Source organism: Chiloscyllium punctatum, chromosome 45, assembly GCF_047496795.1.
Source record: "Chiloscyllium punctatum isolate Juve2018m chromosome 45, sChiPun1.3, whole genome shotgun sequence".
In the NCBI taxonomy this organism is placed as follows: Eukaryota; Metazoa; Chordata; class Chondrichthyes; order Orectolobiformes; family Hemiscylliidae; genus Chiloscyllium; species Chiloscyllium punctatum.
This window is the reverse complement of record NC_092783.1, coordinates 62,187,337-62,205,791: the sequence shown is the minus strand read 5'-3', so window position 1 is coordinate 62,205,791 and position 18,455 is coordinate 62,187,337. Positions and strand designations below refer to the sequence as shown.

The 18,455-nt window shown below is 38.3% G+C and overlaps 1 protein-coding gene across 2 annotated transcripts in view; it reads right to left on the bottom strand.

Moving 5' to 3' along the window:
* Positions 1 to 18,455, bottom strand: part of lrig2 (leucine-rich repeats and immunoglobulin-like domains 2) — a 71,646-nt gene that overhangs the window by 32,869 nt on the left and 20,322 nt on the right. For both annotated transcript variants that reach the window (XM_072563909.1, XM_072563910.1), the window contains exons 2-6: positions 10,348 to 10,419; positions 10,174 to 10,248; positions 5,928 to 6,062; positions 2,661 to 2,804; positions 1,103 to 1,246 (exon numbers count right to left, since the gene is read on the bottom strand). In XM_072563909.1, the coding sequence (XP_072420010.1) occupies positions 1,103 to 1,246; positions 2,661 to 2,804; positions 5,928 to 6,062; positions 10,174 to 10,248; positions 10,348 to 10,419 (570 nt within the window). The remainder of the gene's footprint in view (positions 1 to 1,102; positions 1,247 to 2,660; positions 2,805 to 5,927; positions 6,063 to 10,173; positions 10,249 to 10,347; positions 10,420 to 18,455) is intronic.

Genomic DNA, 18,455 nt, shown 5'->3' with positions numbered 1-18,455 from the left:
CTCATCTGTTTTAAATCTGTCAGTCCTTAGCCTAAAACTATGACCTGCTGTTCGAGATTTCCCCAGAAAGGGTAACATTTGCTCTACATTTTCATCAATCCTCTTTAGCATCATATATACATCAATTAAACTTCTTCTAAACTCTAGCAAGTTCAGGCCAAAACTCTTTAATTTGTCATTGTAAGACAAAACTTTCATCGCTAGAATCAATTTAGTGAATATTTTCTGAATTGCATTCAGTGCCAAGGCAGCCTTCCTCAAGCAAAGGGACCAAAACTGCATGCAGTACTCCAGATTTCTTCAAATATTCCTTCAAAATCTATAAAATTATCTAAGACCTTTGTTTACCTGGGGAATTGAGATACAACCCTGCATAGTGCACACCTTGTTCTAGTTGCATAATATTCTAACAGAGGTAAAAATAAGATCCAATATTCTAACACAGATGAAATAAGATCCCACGCCCAGTTTAGCAAGACTACTTTTTAGACATTTTTGACTCAAAAGCAATCGGACAACAGACTAGTGATTTTAAACCAAGTTCAAGAGCTGACAAAGACTTTCACAGAGCTACTGTGATATTATACAATTACTGGTTAAAAGCTAAGGTTGTTCTAATTTTACACTCGTGGTATCAAGAGTATCCCAGCTAGAGTTTTATTTTAAGGTGGAGGTTCCCTCCAACTCTCCTTTAATGTGGTTTAATTTCAGTGACATCCAGTTTCTCATCCTGAGTAATCATGTAGGTTTGGCTTTGAACTCTAATAGGAAATTCTGGAAGGTGTTCAGGTAACTCCTCACAAATGAACCTACTAGACAGCCAGGTGACTAATTCTGTCCTTCCTTGCCAGATGCTCGGAGGTTAATTACCACATCCAAACATTCCACGGGCTGAATATGTATCTTGGTCATTGTTGGAAAGAAATGGCTTAAAATTTGTAACTACTCCAGATTGCACAGAAATTATAAGACTGTCATTAACCTCACTGGAGGAAGATGAAAGATTACCATTTTTTCGTTATGCATTAAAGCACTTCAAATGTCATTTAGACAACAACTGGGAAAAAGTAATTACTCCAGCATAGTCATCAAAAGGACTCACAGCTCCGTGATTTCATTCAGCCCCCAGAAGGCTCCGTCCTTCAGTTCGCAAATCCCATTACGCTGCAGTTTCAATGACTTCAGTGAGTCGAGGCCGTGAAACGTTAGACTCTCAATAATTCTCATTCTGTTACGTTTTAGCTCCCTGTTTAAATATAAAACTCAAAGTCATCAAATGTGGTGATCAAACTTGATAAAAGGGAAAAAAAAAATGAAGAACCAGTTAAAAAGCCAACATATTGACCACTGGCAAGAATGAATGCATATTGCAATATATTTGCTTTTGGAAGATACTTCTAGATATTCTAATTGCAATGTGGCTTCCACATAGTTTGAATATTTTGGAGCAGAAACAAGAAAAACAGAGGCAATTATTAGCAACAGGGTATCACCACACCAGTATCCCCACCTCCCCCAAGGCTGGGCACTAACAACTGCCATATTCAGTGAATTAAATCCTACCTACATTTGGCTGTTTGTTTTTCCACATACTTAGGAGTTGTTTTCTTACACACAGCTGAACAGGGACAAAAAGACCACTTGTGACAAGATTTTTAAATATAAACAAGTTGTACTTAGAGACAGGCCTAACATATGCTGTCCATGCCAAAAAGGTCATAGTTCACATTGTGTGCAAAGAGGATTTAATTAGCTAAGAGAGCTTTCCTGTTAGACTTCATGACGCTCAGCAATAACTTCAAAAGCATTACTGACATAGATCTGCGCTAATAAACTTCTCATTTTATAATAATTCACAATGGGGAAGATAAAGTACCGTATCGCAACAAATATTTAATATCTGCAGGCACTGGAACGATTTTCAATCCAGTTACCCTCAACCTGATATAAATAAATCTATCAAACCAGTATTAATTCGTCCCTATTAAATGCTCCAAATGTAATGTTTTTCTATGCTTAAAAACACAAGAAGAAAATTTTTAATCTAGTCAGTAGTCCCAGAACAAAATTACTACAGGAGCAGATCCAGCACAAGACAACAATTCCTTCTTCACCTGTACACAGTTGTACAATTGACAGAAAGCAGCACTAAAAGTCCATTCATTGGATACCCTCCCAAAATAGAATTTAACTAAAATTTCAAGTGCAAAGTGAAGCTTTTAAAAGTTACATGGTAAACTCCATGATAAACTGGTTGTAGGTTCATCTTGTACTCAAGATAAAGATAAATATTGCAACTGCTGAAAACCTGAACTATAATTATGGAGGCAGTACCTGTACATGACAAGAGTTACTATCATCAGGACAATGTCTTTAAGTTAAAATACAATCAACTGAAAGTGTTAACTTGCATTCTCTCTCCAAAGATGCTAGGTGACTTGCTAAACTCTTCAGTGTTTTCAGTTTATATTATAATTGATCCTGTTAGCCACAAATTCAACTTGCACTCAAGCAACTCAGAACAAACCACAGGGTTGTTTTTTGATGATCCAGCCTCTATCTCCGTCAAAAGCTGTTACGTAAGGAACAATATTTTTAATCAAAAAGTCAATGAAATATGCATCTAGACTCCGAACTACGAAAGCCACAAAACCACTCACAGGTATTGAAGCTGAGGCAAGTGGAAGCTCTTTGGTTGAATGATAGTGATTTTATTTCTGTTCAGTTTGAGGACGAGCAAGGTGCTGGACAGATTATCAAAACAGCCCGGTTCTAGGATGGTAATTCGATTATTATTCAAGTGTCTGAAAATAAGACATATCTGTATTACTAAAAAAATTTTGGAAGTCAAATATTCATACTGTATTTCAAAATTTAAAAATAAAGCTTAAGTAACAAAGCCTGCCTGTACGTCTTAGGAGTTGCATGCCTTTCCAATGTAATAGAGGTTGGAGTAACCCGGAAAGCTCCTACTGGGATAAGTCTGCAACTGTAGCCATAACATTTTACCTTTTGCACTGAATAACAGACAAAGTAGTCAATTTTTATTATGAATTGAACTGGTGCTGTCACAGGACTGGTAGTTGATTACTTTCAGTTACTGGTTAAGATGTGTTTGCTTGTCCTTTTTAAATATATTCATCTGATGACTGGATGACTTACTGAGGCAACATAATGTGCTTTCACTGATGACTATGGTGCTGAATCCAGCCTACGCTGATGGGAAAATATCCACTCTCTCGTTAGTAAATTCCATTTATGAAATGAGTCTGGGACAGCTTCAATTTTGCTTTTTGAGAGTTGCAGCTACTAATCCAGCTCAAATGAGCAATCACACTTGAGAGATAAGCACAAGGATTACTCCAACAGGAAATTAATATATAACAAGTGACACACAAGACTTAACCAGGCTTAAACCATCACAGTTCACTCAGCAAATAAAAGACACAAACTGGCACCATGCTCTACTGCTGTTTTTATTTACCTTAAGTAGTGCAAAATAAAACTACTTAAAAAAGCCTGGGCACTGCTGCCTTGGTTCAGACCTCAGTAGTCTATTTGCCTGACATACCAAATTTTTTAAAAAATTGCTTCTTACAGTGCAGTGAACATCTTTTCTCATGTTTGCCAAGGTTCAATGAAAAAGTCTGCAGCCACAAGGGATGTTGCTTGGCATATCCACAAAAGCAGCATTTTTTGCAATCAAAAACTTTAATAAAAACTGATGCTATTATAAACAAGCATCTTATAATCTCAAACACAAGTGTAAAACTGTTCCATTGTACAGAACTTCACTGGGTCTAGTCAAGGCAATGCAAATGTTCCCAAATGGATTTCACAGTGCAAACATGTTTGCCTTCCTTTTTGAAATCAATAATAATGAATTTAAAAAGCAGCAACTTGAGCATAAATCCCATGCGCCACTCGCACCAAAGCTGCAGTTCTCAAGATTAAAAGTTCAGACAGATTTTAACATATCTCGCATTACACTTAACTCTAAGAGAACTAGATGCCTGGCAAGCACTAAATTCTTTCACCATGCTCAAAGGCTTTAAAATTAAGCTATTCAAATTCAAAACAGGGAGAAATTTCATCTGCCTATGAACTGCAAACATTTTCCGTCAAGAAAAACACCCCAATAATACAAACCCGGAAAGTCCAAGTTCAGGTCAGCAGAGCTAAGCGTGTGTATGCGTGTGTGCAACAGACACTGCTGGAGATTCATCAGTTAAACTGACAAATTATTAACACAAGACATACAGTTTTCAACTACTTGTCCAGAAAGGGCCACCAGACCCACTATTATCGGTGTTATGTAGAAAGACTCCTAACTGCTGGCGATACATCTAGCCTCCAGAATCAATGTCATCTATTCAGCTAACTAAGCACATGTTGTGAATCCTCAGGACTCGCAAATTTTACAGCAGATTACAGAGAAAAATCTATACTGTAAATCAGTATATCAAACAGTTTTGAGCTGGGTGCATTGTGCAAAAATGATGTATTGTAGAATATGTCCAGGTCATAAACTTCAAAAGGTGAATGGAGAGCGTTTAATGCCCAGCTTATTAAGGATAATCATACATCAGAAAATACCACTTGAAAAGAAAACCCCTGTGCGTCTTAGAGTTCTGGCTGCATATGCTATCTGTTGACTGGTAAGACACAGAATAATGTACACTGGGCTCCAAAGAGCCCATTAGAATGGGTTGCATGATGCAGCTCAGACAGTTTTACACTTCACTTTATAATTGAAATGACATTTGCATGCAATTCAACAAATACTATTTAATCCACCGCTATGAATCAGGATTATTCTTCTGCCTTCAAGTCTATTAAGTGTTTAAAAAGAAATCAACTACAAAATAATTTAAATTAATTGAAATATTCTTCTGTAATATTCAGCTCAAGTTACTCTCATTGATGCTTATGTTATTCTGAATGTGTTGATGGTTATTTTAAAGAAATATCACAACGCGAAAATCCACCATCATGGTAAACACAAACTACAGATAAGGGTAATACTGATGTTTAATGACTACAAGCAAAGATTAAAATGAATTACATTAGAAAGAAAAACAAACATAAGGCAAAATAATTGATTTTGACATTTAAAATGTTTGACACAGGATCACAATAATAATTATTTGCAGATTGATTGGCGGGGCACTGAAGTACAGAACAAACACTGCTTGTGTTGCAAATTCTATTCAATAATCTTTACTGCAACATTATGATTTAAATTCATTATATGAGCTGAAATGCTGAACAGATTTTGGACAAGAGTCCTGGATGTCTACAAGCTGATATTCTAAGAATTAGGTTCAAAAACAACAAAATGAATGCTGTAAAATGAAGACATTTATTGTTACCATATGGGATCTTTGAAAAAAAGGCATGTTAGTAGAATTTTCTCTAAAATGGAATACATAAATGGTACATACTCTCTCCAGAGTTCCATGCCTTTTCCCTTTCTCCTCTGCAACAAAATAATGATGTAGTTGCAGCTGATTATAACATGAGAATCAATATAAGAGCTGAATTATCAGCTAGCCATTGGCCTTTTCCCACAAAATACATGAATCGATTTTTTTTAAAAACACACTCTACATAATTATGTCTCTGAACAGATAAATAACGTAAATTTCAAAGTTTCAACTGATATTACTTTTGGTCAGGACACAGCACAGATTAATGAAGTGATATCCCTAAAAAATGGCAAGGTTTTGTTGAGGAATGCAAGGCAGTCCCATATGGACAATATGTTCTGGTTCACCGCGAGCAGCTCTCTTCCTTAGTTTGCAATGTATCACCAATGTTGCCACACTCTATCTGCCTGTGATTCCTAAACTAAACTGTTGAAGCTCAGCACACTCAATGTTGTGGAGCACTAACATGAAGAAAAGTAATGTAGATCTGTTACTCACAGGTTTCTCAGTTGCATTATAGGGAACGAGGAAGTTTTGATTTCTGAAATTAAATTTGAGCTCAGATCCAAGGTTTCCAAAGCGCTGTATGGTAGAAGGTCCTCAGCAATTACCTCTGTTACCCGATTGTGTGTTCTGCAGAAGTAAAAGGTAATACCAGAAAAGTCACTGTTCAACTTTCTTACTAATTATTCTGCAATGCTGCAAAGAATCACAAGCATGCTTCCAATAAAAAAGACGTCATAATTACTGCCTGGATTTTTACCATTTTTTTTCCACTGCGAGTTTAGAAAAACCTGCCATTGAAAACCTGAAGGAAGGAGATATTTGGAGTGTGAAGCCAATTTTAAAACACTATATAATTTGAATGCATTAAAATCTGGTTGATAACAGCCACAACTCCAAAAACATATTTCAAAGAATATTTTTCAAATACAATTAAAGTAAGTAAAATAGGTCAACTGAAGAAAAAATGTTTCCCTCACAGAGGAATTGAGGACCACTTTCTCTAAATGTTTAAATTGGCTTTAAATATTCTAATATTGTAGATATCTTTTTATCAATATAATAGATCAAGTCAGTGACTCAAATTTCACCTGTGGGAGTTAAAGAATTTAAATCAGGAATGTGGCTCAAACGTGGCTAAATGGTAGCAAAATGTGCAGTGCCTTTAATGAAGAAAAATATTCATCCCACATCTAAAGTGCAATCAAAACAAAAATAGCACACGGCGCCAGGTTACAGTCCAACAGGTTTATTTGAAATCACAAGCTTCACCTGACAAAGGGGCAGTGCTTCAAATGCTTGTGATTTCAAATAAACCTGGACTATAGCTTGGTGTCATGTGACTTCTGACCTTACCCACTCCAGTCCAACACCAGCACCTCCACAACACAATAAAAATGACGCTTCCAACTTAACAGATCTTCAAAAAAACTAAGATTTTAGCTCAAACGAGTAGATTTTTAGAAGTAATGGAAAAGGAGATGGAGAGAAGCCATTTAGAGAGGGAATTCTAAAGTATAGGATAGAAAAATAGATCTGCGACCTACTTATTGACAAAGTTTCTCCACTCTGTGGCAAATAAACAAAAGATGGCGACATGCTGGCCAGATAATTATTTCACAATTTAGTCTTTGACAAAACAAGCATAAGCTGCCAAGCAGCATAATGTTGTGGTGACCTAGCTATGTAGAATCAAATGGTAAATTAATTGATTGAGAGTTAGTTCAAAGCTTTCCATGAATGACTCTCTCAACTCCAGTCCATTAGGTTGATAAGAACATTAGAAACAGGAGGACATTCAGGCCTGTCCAGTCAACCTGTAATATCATGGCTTCGACTCTTGTGCCAGCTCCTCATAGTCCTCAACTTCTCAATACTTCAAAAAGCTAACTACCTCGACTTTGAATACTTGCAGTGACCTAGCCTCCACAAACCAAGGCAGAGAATTTCATTAAATTCATAAGAAATTCTTCCATATCTCAGTTTTAAATGGGTTTTGCCTCATTCTGTAATAATGATTCCTATTTCAAGTTTCCCTTAATAGTGAAGACATCTTCTTAACACCTTGCCTGCTAAGACCCCTCAGAATCCTGAATGTTTAAATATGATCATTCTTCATTTCTCCAAACTCTAATGAACAAAGGTTAATAAGTTAAGTCATTCTTGTTATGACAAATCCTTCAGACCAGGAATCAGGCTAAGAAACCTCTTTTGAACTGTCTCCAACATCAGTATAATAAAACAAATACTCGTCAGACTGAAACATTAATTCAGCTTTTCACTCTATAGATGCAGCCAAGCGTGTTGAGTTTCTCCAGCACTTTGTTTTTATCTCCAAAGCTAATATATGCTTTTTTAAATTCAGGGGCCAAAACTGTAGATCATACTGCAGGTGTGGACTCACCAACACCTTGTACTGTTATAGCAAGACTTCCTATTTTTAAACTGCAATCCCCTAGCATAAAGGCTACAATTTAATTCTAGAATATTTCAACTAAAACCTCCAGTGATGGTTTAGTTTTTTAAAATTCTTTCATGGGACATTTTTTATTAGATTAGATTACTTACAGTGTGGAAACAGGCCCTTCGGCCCAACAAGTCCACACCAACCCGCCGAAGCACAACCCATCCATACCCCTACATTTACCCCTTCACCTAACACTACGGGCAATTTAGCATGGTCAATTCACCTGACCTGCACATCTTTGGACTGTGGGAGGAAACCGGAGCACCTGGTGGAAACCCACGCAGACACTGGGAGAATGTGCAAACTCCACACAGTCGCCTGAGGTGGGAATTGAACCCGGGTCTCTAGCGCTGTGAAGCAGCAGTGCTAACCACTGTGCCGCCCATGGACGTCAGTGGCTGATCAGCATTTATTTCCCATCCTTAATGCCCTTGAAAAGGTGGTGGTGAGCTGCCTTCATGAAACACTGCAGTCAACATACTGTAGGTTGACTCTCAAGCCCTTAGGGAGGGAATTCCAGGATTTTGATCAAGTGACAATGAAGGAACAGCAGTATATTTCCAAATCAGGATGGCGAATGGCTCAGAGGGAAACTTGCAAGTGGTGGTGTGACCATGTATTTGCTGTTTTGTTCTTCTACATGGAAGTAGTCATGGGTTTGGACAGCCTTGGAAGGTGCTAAGGATCCTGAGTGAATTTCTGCAGTGCATCTTGTGGATAGTATACACCGCAGCTACTGAGCATCTGTGGTGGAGGGAGTGGATGTTTGTGGATGTGGTGCCAATCAAGGGGGCTGCTTTGTCCTGGATGGTTCTTGAGTGTTGTTAGTGCTGCATTCATCCAGGCAGAATGTTTGTACAGGATATTGCTCAGAAAAAGGAGCGTTTTGGTTGCATAGAAGATATTTGTAAATTTTTCTTTCATTTTTTTTCTTATTATTTTGTTTAAAAAACTCATGTTCTTTTGTTAAAACTGAACATCAAATGTTAAAATGGCAGCCTATTGTGAAATATGAAAGGGTTCAGAAAAGATTTACAAGGATGTTGCCAGGGTTGGAGGGTTTGAACTATAGGGAGAGGTTGAAAAGGCTGGGCCGTTTTCCCTGGAGCACCGGAGGCTGAGGGGTGACCTTATAGAGGTTTATAAAATCATGAGGGGCACATGGATAGGATAAATAAGACAAAATCATTTCCCTGGGGTCGGGGAGTCCAGAACTAGAGGGGATAGGTTTAGGGTGACAGGGGAAAGATATAAAAGTGACCTAAGGGGCAACTTTTTCACGCAGAGGATGGTACGTGTATGGAATGAGCTGCCAGAGGAAGTGGAGGAGGCTGGTACAATTACAACATTTAAAAGGCACCTGGATGAGTATATGAATAGGAAGGGTTTGGAGGGATATGGGTCAGGTGCTGGCAGGTGGGGCTAGATTGAGTTGGGATTATCTGGTGGGCATGGACGATTTGGACCAAAGGTCTGTTTCCATGCTGTACATCTCTATGACTATGTAGTCACAGACCACTACGGTAACTAAATTTAAAAATCTTATGATCTATCAAACTAATTTTCACTTTGAACCTTAACTAAATAAAAAATAGTTACAATTATAACACTTAGAATCACAGGAAGACATAAAATGAGTGATTTTCAAAACTGCCGAATTAAAATGCAGAATGCCAAAGCAACTGGTTAGATTAGGATGCATCAAGATTAGCTTAACACCAGCACAAAACAACAGGCAAAGTTATCTAATAAAACTTTGGTTATGAGAACTGAAATTGCAAACTAGCATTAATTTAGCAGTATTTGTGCTACCCAGGGAAAATATATCACATTATGGTTGTTGTGGCAAGTTAAAATATGTTCAGGGTTAGGGTAGCTGAGTCTTACAGATGAGCCAGTAATAAAATGAGGTATGTTCTTCACATACTTGTCCCATACTTGACTTGGGAAAACTACTAAAACACACAGAAACTGTTCCATTTTTAAGTGCCAATATTCATCACCTTAAAGAGGTCATAAACAATTGCAAAGCACAAATGGTGGAGTTAAAATCATTGTCAGCTATTTGTCATGAGATGGTGATCTGGGATTTTTACAACTGTTACAACTTCATTTGAAACTAGTGATGTAGATTTTCCCTGTAATATTCATGATGTCGTGATCCCACAAGCTCTCCCCGAAGTGGCAAAATGTGTCAGCAGTTACACAGTATGTTCTCTTAAAAAGTACAAATACAAAGCAGGTTTCAGAATTAAGCCCTAATATTTTACTTACAGTGACAGGATGGTAATGTTGGCTGTGGCTGACCCCAGTGTCGGAATTGTAGAGAGTAGATTGTAGTTGATATTCCTTGAAGAACACAAATGATTAAATCAGTTTAAAAACTTCTCATATTTAACATTCAATTCTTTCACGTAATTTACAGAATTTATATCTCAAACTACTTACACTTCCAGAAGTGTGTGAAGACCCTCGAATACTGGGTGTTTTGTGGAAACCAATCGATTATGACTCAAGTCTCTGCAATAAGAAAGAATTCTAAAATCAATGTTGAAGTCTCATAAGATTTTCCCAGTCCTAATCAAGTGGATCAATCAGCATTATTAATTTTCTATTTCCATAGTTCCAGCACATGGAACTCATATCATGATGTTTCTGCACAGAAAATTCAGGAGTGCTCATAAATTCATGCACAGGTGCACTTGTTGCAAATTGTCAATATATCATTCCCTGGAAAGTGAAGTGACCATTGTTGACAAATTGTTAAAATGAGCTATCCATCAGCAATTGCTAAATGCCCTGTTCATTTACTGGAAGGTTAGAAGCATTGAAGACTCTGTAAGTCTGCATTCTTTGCCTGTACCTCTTACTGGAAAGAGGACAGCCGGCTCCTAGTGCTGACAGCTTGACTGTAATATTCAAGTCCAAGTCTATCATAATCTTAACAGGACTGAAAAGCAAGATGGATAACTGAGGCAATGCTGTATGAGATTGCCACAGTCTGTTGCTCACAGTCACAATTTGCACACAGCTGCTGACAGACTGAACATGCATGAACAATGTCTCTATTAAAGTATAGTCTGGAGTTTGCCCTCAGTCTCTGTTCACGTTTCACTTAAGAAAATGCTCATCTGTACAACACTGATATCACTCAACACTTGGATGAAAACAGGCTCATTAAACCTGGATTTTTTTTCACTTTTATTGACCATTTCAGTGCTGTCTACTGTAAAAGCTTAGCCTCTCTCAAAGGTCCAAGCTGCTCTAAACTTAGTTTGGTTTTCTCCCTTTCTTTTTTATGCTTGAATCTTTAACTACCTCCACTTGACCTACAGGGGATTGTACGATGGGAACACGTGTGCAAGCCAGAGATGGAGATCATGTGTACCAGACACAGCCCATGATTATGTACCACCACATAGTGAAGTAATCATTCAAAATATACCACATGCATACAAATATCAAAACAAGAGAAGTTGGATGTTTGTAACAAGTAGTATCCAAGTATGCTACACCACCAATGCAGCCAGTGGTACAACAGTACTCATGGGCTCACTGCCAGCTTCAACACTATTTTTAATTGGTTAAATACAAATGACATCTCTGAAATAACACAGGATGCAACTGAGGAATGGAAAATCAATTAAATATGGTTTGATCAGCTCTAGAGTGATAATGTCCTTCAAAAACATTTTGCTCCTGAAATCGGCCTGCAAATGTTGATTTCCCAAAACTGCAGGTTTACCCTGCTGCCTGATGAAAAAGCAGTGCTCCAAAAGCTTGTACTTTTAAATAAACCTGTTGGACTATAACCTGGTGTCATGTGATTTTCAACTTTGTCCACCCCAGTCCAACACTGGCACCTCCACATCACTGCTAAACTATAATTATGCTGTGACGGAAGGCAGCAATTCAAATCAGGCTGTTGGTCACATTCCACTCAAGAGTGTCTAATTTTAATGGATGTTTGGGAGTAGGCCAACTGTCCTGGACATCCAAGCAATGATGAATTGCACATGGAAGAATAGAGGGTGGTGGTACGGAGTTAAATAAGAGCGTGAAAATCTTAGGAAACTAATGTAAAATAAGGGGGTCAGGATCAAAACAGAATGAATATTATCACTTTCCAAATCAGCTTTACTCATTTAGAATTAGATTTTATTGTCATGTGTACTCAAGTATACAAGCACATAAAGACAGTGAAAAGTGTACAATGTCACCATTCTTGGCTACAAGGTACAAAATTTTAAGTAGAAAAATGAAGACACAAAGTTAAAAGCTAAACATTACAGTCCTTCTTAGTACAAAGTAGGAAAATAATTTTAAAAAGTTAAAAGCTGAACACAACAGTCAAATATTTAAATAGTTAGAAATAAAAGTTTACCCCATTGGGAACCTAGCAAAAGTCTATCCAACGCTGAATCTGCTAAATGTTTAGTTGACACAGTATAATTGGATTATTACCTCCAAGCTCCTTGCAACACACGACTTGAGCAGGAAATGAGCTGAAATACAGCACTAAAGGCTGAATAATTTTCTATGCCAGCAGCTGGCAGAAGTCACTGCTGATCATCTGCACATTTGAGAAGCTCATTTAACCAGTCCCTGACTCATTCACACACTGGACTGAAATGGAAGCAAGGTGTCAGCTCAGGGAACCTATCACAAAGTCATACATTGCTAACTTCCAAATTGCAACACAAAAGGGATAAAGTATTTATCTTCTGTTCCTATCCCACACAGGATTAAACAGCAGATTGTGCCTAATTGCCAAATGCTTATCCTGTTGAAAATCATAGGGAATGTAAAATCTACCCAATGGAGTACCACAATAATTCTGCCCTAGAGTTTTTTTTGAGAAATCATGAATTTAAATCTCACCATAACAAAGTACGAATTAAGGATGGGCAAAAAATACTAAACAAAAAAACCGGAAAATGCTCAGTATGTGGTTGCAAACTACGCATAGAGTAAAACAAAACACTGTGGTAAAAGTTTAAAATACAGTGTGTGCTCACTTGCAGGAATGATGCATTTTGGAAGATACAATCCCAGAATGAAATATACAGTAAATGGAAAAGTCCTGGGGAAAACTGATGTCCAGCGAGATCTGGGTGTTCAGGTCCATTGTTCCCTGAAGGTGGCAACGCAGGTCAGTAGTGTGGTCAAGAGGCATACGACATGCTTTCCTTCATCAAAAGGGGTTTTGAGTACAAGACTTGGCAGGTCATATAACAATTGTATAAAAGGAGGAGAAAGGGAGGACTGCAGATGCTGGAGATCAGAGCTGAAAGTGTTACTGGAAAAGCGCAGCAGGCCAGGCAGCATCCAAGGAGCAGGAGAATCGATCTTTCGGGCATGAGCCCTTCTTCAGGAGCCATTCCTGAAGAAGGGCTCATACCCGAAACGTTGATTCTCTTGCTCCTTGGATGCTGCCTGACCTGCTGCGCTTTTCCAGCAACACATTTTCAGCAACAATTGTATAAACTTTGATTCGGCCACATTTGGAATATTGCTTACAGTTCTGGTCGCCACATTACCAAAAGGATGTGGATGCTTTGGGGAGGGTGCAGTGGAGGTTCACCAGAATGTTGCCTGGTATGGAGGGCGCTAGCTAAGAGGGGAGGGTGAGTAGGTTAGGATTATTTTCATTGGAAAGAAGGCGGTTGAGAGGGGACCTGATTGAGGCCTACAAAATCATGAGGGGTGTAGACAGGGTAGATAGCAAGAAACCTTTTCCAAGACTGGAGGACTCAATTACTAGGGGCCACGAGTTCAAAGTGAGAGAGAAAAAGTTTAGGGGAGATATATGTGGAAGGTTCTTTACACAGAGGGTGATGGATGCCTGGAATGCGTTGCCAGTGGAGGTAGTAACAGTGGGAATGATAGCGTCATTTAAGATGTATCTAGACATACATGAATGGGGAGGGAGCAAAGGGATACAGATCCTTAGAAAATAGATGGCAGGTTTAGATAGAGGATGTGGAACGGCGCAGGGCTGGAGGGCCAAAGGGCCTGTTCCTGTGCTGAAACGTTCTTTGTTCTAAGAAAGAGCCTACAGTATTTTATATTTTCAGCATTGACTCTCTATCTTCATATATTCTTTTTCAGCATTTTCTATTTTAAACTGTAAACCATATCACTAACACTGCACTAGCATTGGAATGCAGACAAGGAAAATCTAAAATACAAAGTTAAAACATTATGACTTACTGACTGGGTTACTACAGTGCTTAGTAAGTTGTATAGAATTGTCTCAATTTGTCTACTGGGAAAAAAAAAGTATTCACAGCAAAATCCTTTAATCACCTGCACTGATACAGTTTAAAAAAAAAACTAACCTGCATCTATATCATCATTCAAGACATTCCAAATACTTTACTTACTTTTTCAAAGCAGTCATTTTCACCTAGGTGGAGAAGACTGCTAATTTGCACATAAAGAACACAACCTAATGTTTGACGAATAGATAGTGACAAGGATAAAGAACTTCACAGTTTTCCAACTAAAGTCATGAGAATTTTGCATCCAGTTAAGGTGCCTGTCTCTTCCAGGGACAGGTAGAGTTGAGGAAACAGGGTGGCTGCAAAAGCACCTAGTCAGGCTAGGAGAGTGGGCAAACAATGTGGACAAGTGTGAGGTTATAAACCAGGGCAGTAAGCATAGAGAGGTAAACTATTTCCTAATCAGAAAAAGGTTTCTGAAATCTGAAGCACAAAGAAACAAGAGAATCCTATAATCGGACTCCTAAGATTAACACGCAGACTCAGTTAGGAAAGCAAATGCAATCTTAGCATTCATTTCGAGAGGGCTAGAAAACAAAGCATGACCGTTCTACTGAAGCTGTACAAGGGTCTGGTCAAACCATATTTGGAACATTGAGAGCAGTTTTGGGCTCCATATCGAAGAAATGCTGGTCTTGGAAGGGGTCCTGAGGAGGTTTACAGGACTGATCCCAAGAATGAAGGGCTCGCCATACAAGGAGTGGTTAAGGACCCTGCGGTTGTACTCTACGGAGTTTAGAAAGATGAGGGGATCTTGATTTTATTTTACATGCACTCAAATACAAAAAGTATGGTGAAAAGTGTTTAATGTCGCCACACAAGGCGCTACATTAAATACAACTGCTTAGGTACAGAACCTTTAGAACAAGGTAGAAAGCTTGTAATTATAGTATAGTGTAAAACATATGAAATACGGTTAAAAGTTACACATTGCAGACCTTATTAGAAAATACAGAAATTAAGCTTAAAGTTCAAACATTACAGTCTTTCTTAAGCACTTAGCTACAGTGGGACTAAACTTCGAGGAATCACCTCAAAAGTCCACACTGGGCTGAGAGACCGCCACATACTGCCAAAAGATCATGCCGGGCCGAGAGACAACGACGCTGGGCCGAAAGTTGAAACTGACAGGAGAGGGGGGCCTAGACAGACTGGACATGGAGAAGATGTTTCCACTAGGACAGAGTAGGACCCAAGAGCACAGCCTCAGAGTGAAGGGACGACCATTTAGAACAGAGATGAGGAGGAATTTCTTCAACCAGAGGTTGATGAATCTCACTGTTGCAGAGGGCTGTGAAGGCCAAGTCATGAGTGTCTTTAAGGGTGAGGTAGACAGGTTCTCGATTAGTAAGGGGATCAAAAATTATAGGGAGAAGATAGGAGAACAGAATTGAGAAACCTATCAGTCATGATTGAATGGTGGACCAGACAAAATGGGTTGAATGGCCTATTTCTGCTCCTATGTGAGATGGTCTTCTGAAAATAGATTTGCCTCTGAAATGCCCTAAAAGCCAAATTATTTCCACAGCAAATGAGGATAGCCAACAAATGCTGGTCTTGCCAGTTATACCCACATCCCATTCAAGAATGTAGAAAAAAACCCTCCGATAGTGCAGCACTCCTGCAATACTGCACTGAAGCCTATATAAGGTACTGTCTTTTGTGTGGCTTGAGCAAACAACCTTCTGGCCCTGATGAGAGCTACAACTGGGCCAAGGCTGTATATTTGTAACATAACATGCTTTGACCAATGGCTGAAAAACCGACAAAGCCCTTAAAAGCCTCTAGGTTTTTCATAGTTCAACTCCCAAATGAAACTTTATACGACATATCATATTACAACATGAGTTCATTTTTCTAAAGAATCAGAACACTGTTTACACTAAACTAATGAAAAATCATTTCTGTGGCAATCCAGTGAGACTAATATTCACGCCAATTCTTGATATCACATTATTTCACAATCTGTAGGTCCAGTGATGGCATATGGCTTGATGTCTATATAGAGTGAGGATTTGCTCAGCTGCAAGAACCACTGTCATATTTATCAAATACAAGTTATTGATGACAGTTTAAGCTCCTTTAATGAATACAGATAAAATGAATAGTTTCACACATATAACTAACAGAACCTAATACATAAGTCTCAAATTTAAATAAACAGATATTTAAAACAAAATGCTTGTTATAAGAGCAATAAGAGCAGAACCCTTCTTGATTAACTCATTTTAAAAGTAGACTCAAAAAGGCACAACCTGATTCACGATGTTCAAATATGACAATGGTTTAAAAGGGGTTCAAGGTTGAGGAACTGTACTTCCTAACCATTACAGCAAGCTGGGGTTTAATAGCAGTTATGAAAATAAATGCTTTATTACCTTCAGGAATCAAGAATTCTTTACACAGGAGATTAAATAGGTTAGGCAAAGTCAGTGATCCAGCAAGAACATATTGTAGAGCAGTATTAATGGCCTACAAAATCCTTCCTGTTTTGTACTCGTGTTTTCTTATATTCTACATTATAAATGGAGCAACACAGGAAATGCAACATAACTGTTGACACACAAATAAATCAGAGACTTAATCAGATTTGAACACATCAGGGAGGAAATGCAAAATGGTCCCACATTTAAATAATGAGGATATTCTAAACATACAAGCCAACTCTTGCATCCTTAAACCTACCATGGAACAGAAACAATAATATTAGATAATTATTCGAGCGTTTATAATAAATTAATAGAAGAATGCTTTGAATTCTGAATAAGTGGCTACAGAACCAATAGTTAGTTCCATGTACATAACTGCATAGAGTCATAAATTATTCACAGCTCTGATATTACACAGGGCACAGGTGCTGATAATGTAGCCTTTTAGTGCCATCAATGTCTGAATTATTCAGATACTGGAAGCACAGAAAGTGTCTGGGAAACACTAGCTTACTGATTCTAAGCTTTAAAAGGTCTGCCATTATCCAGAGCTCCAACTTTCAGGTGAGGGCTGATTCCTTTCTGAACACAAATGCCTCTTCTCGCCAATTTTTAATACATCGGTTTCAAAGAATGATTTGCAAAATAGTTAAAGTACACATTTTACTGCTGCCTGAGTTGCAAGTTGCAATTATTTCAATCTGCACATTTCTTTTCCATACATTTCGAAATGTCAACTCTTGGGATATGAGCACTGGTGGCAAAACAACCAGCAATTATTGTCCATCCCAAGTTCATCTTCAGGTCATTGTGGATTGCTTTCTTGAATCACTGGAGATCCTGTTATGGTGAAGTATTCCCGTAATGCTGTGAGGTAGGGAATTCCAGAATTTAATTTGCTGCAACACTTACAGGCATTCATTTGGGTGCCAAAAGCCAATGCTCTAGCATTGCCTTTTGCCTTCCCCCCCCCCCACCCACAATTCTTTCCAGGGCTTCTTTCAAAAGTCAATCTTTGATCATGCTTTCAGTTACCTTCCTCAGCATTCCTCCCACGTACTGATATTCATTTTTCTCCCAGTTTTTTTCTAATTAAATTTTATTGCATGATGTCAGACAATAAGAATGATCTTTCTTAAATAAAGCAAAGTACTGTGGATGCAGAAAATCTGAAATAAAAACTCACTTTTCCAACACGCTGCTTTGGAATCATTTCTTTCTCTGTCTCTTAAAAATCAGAGCAGGGTTATTTTTGGAATTATCCAGTCTACATTCCTTTTATTATCAGTGGGGATGTTTTAGGTGAACCTCCCCAAACCTACCCCCACCCCCCATCTTGTGCTTATTTATTGCCCTGTTACTAACGACATCTTTGTCATGTAATCAATCCTCACCTCCACTGTATCACAGATCTTCCCCCCCACCCTGTTTTTTTTAAACTAACATTATGTTCTGATGTCAGTTGCTGCCAAACCAGTGGTTACAGTATTTTTTGCTTTTATTGCTCTGCCTGATTTCTATCCACTGACCCTTGCTAGAAATTATGCTCATGGGAGTCCGGGTAAAATAGAATCAGGTTTGGATGTGATGCAATTAAACTATCTGTACAAACTCACTAGATGAAACAACTAATGGAATCTATTAGAGAACTGCTCCAGCCTCTGAAAAAAATCACAAGTCAGCACTTTCCTTTCAGGACCAATTTAAGAAAAGGGAAAAAGGGATAATGGATTTGATATCTGAAAGGGAAGTTAACTTTGCACATGGAATGCTGATATCGGTGGTTTTCACTTCCACTCTTCACCCTGGGTCCCAGCCAGTTGCAGAAAATGCGCCAACAAGT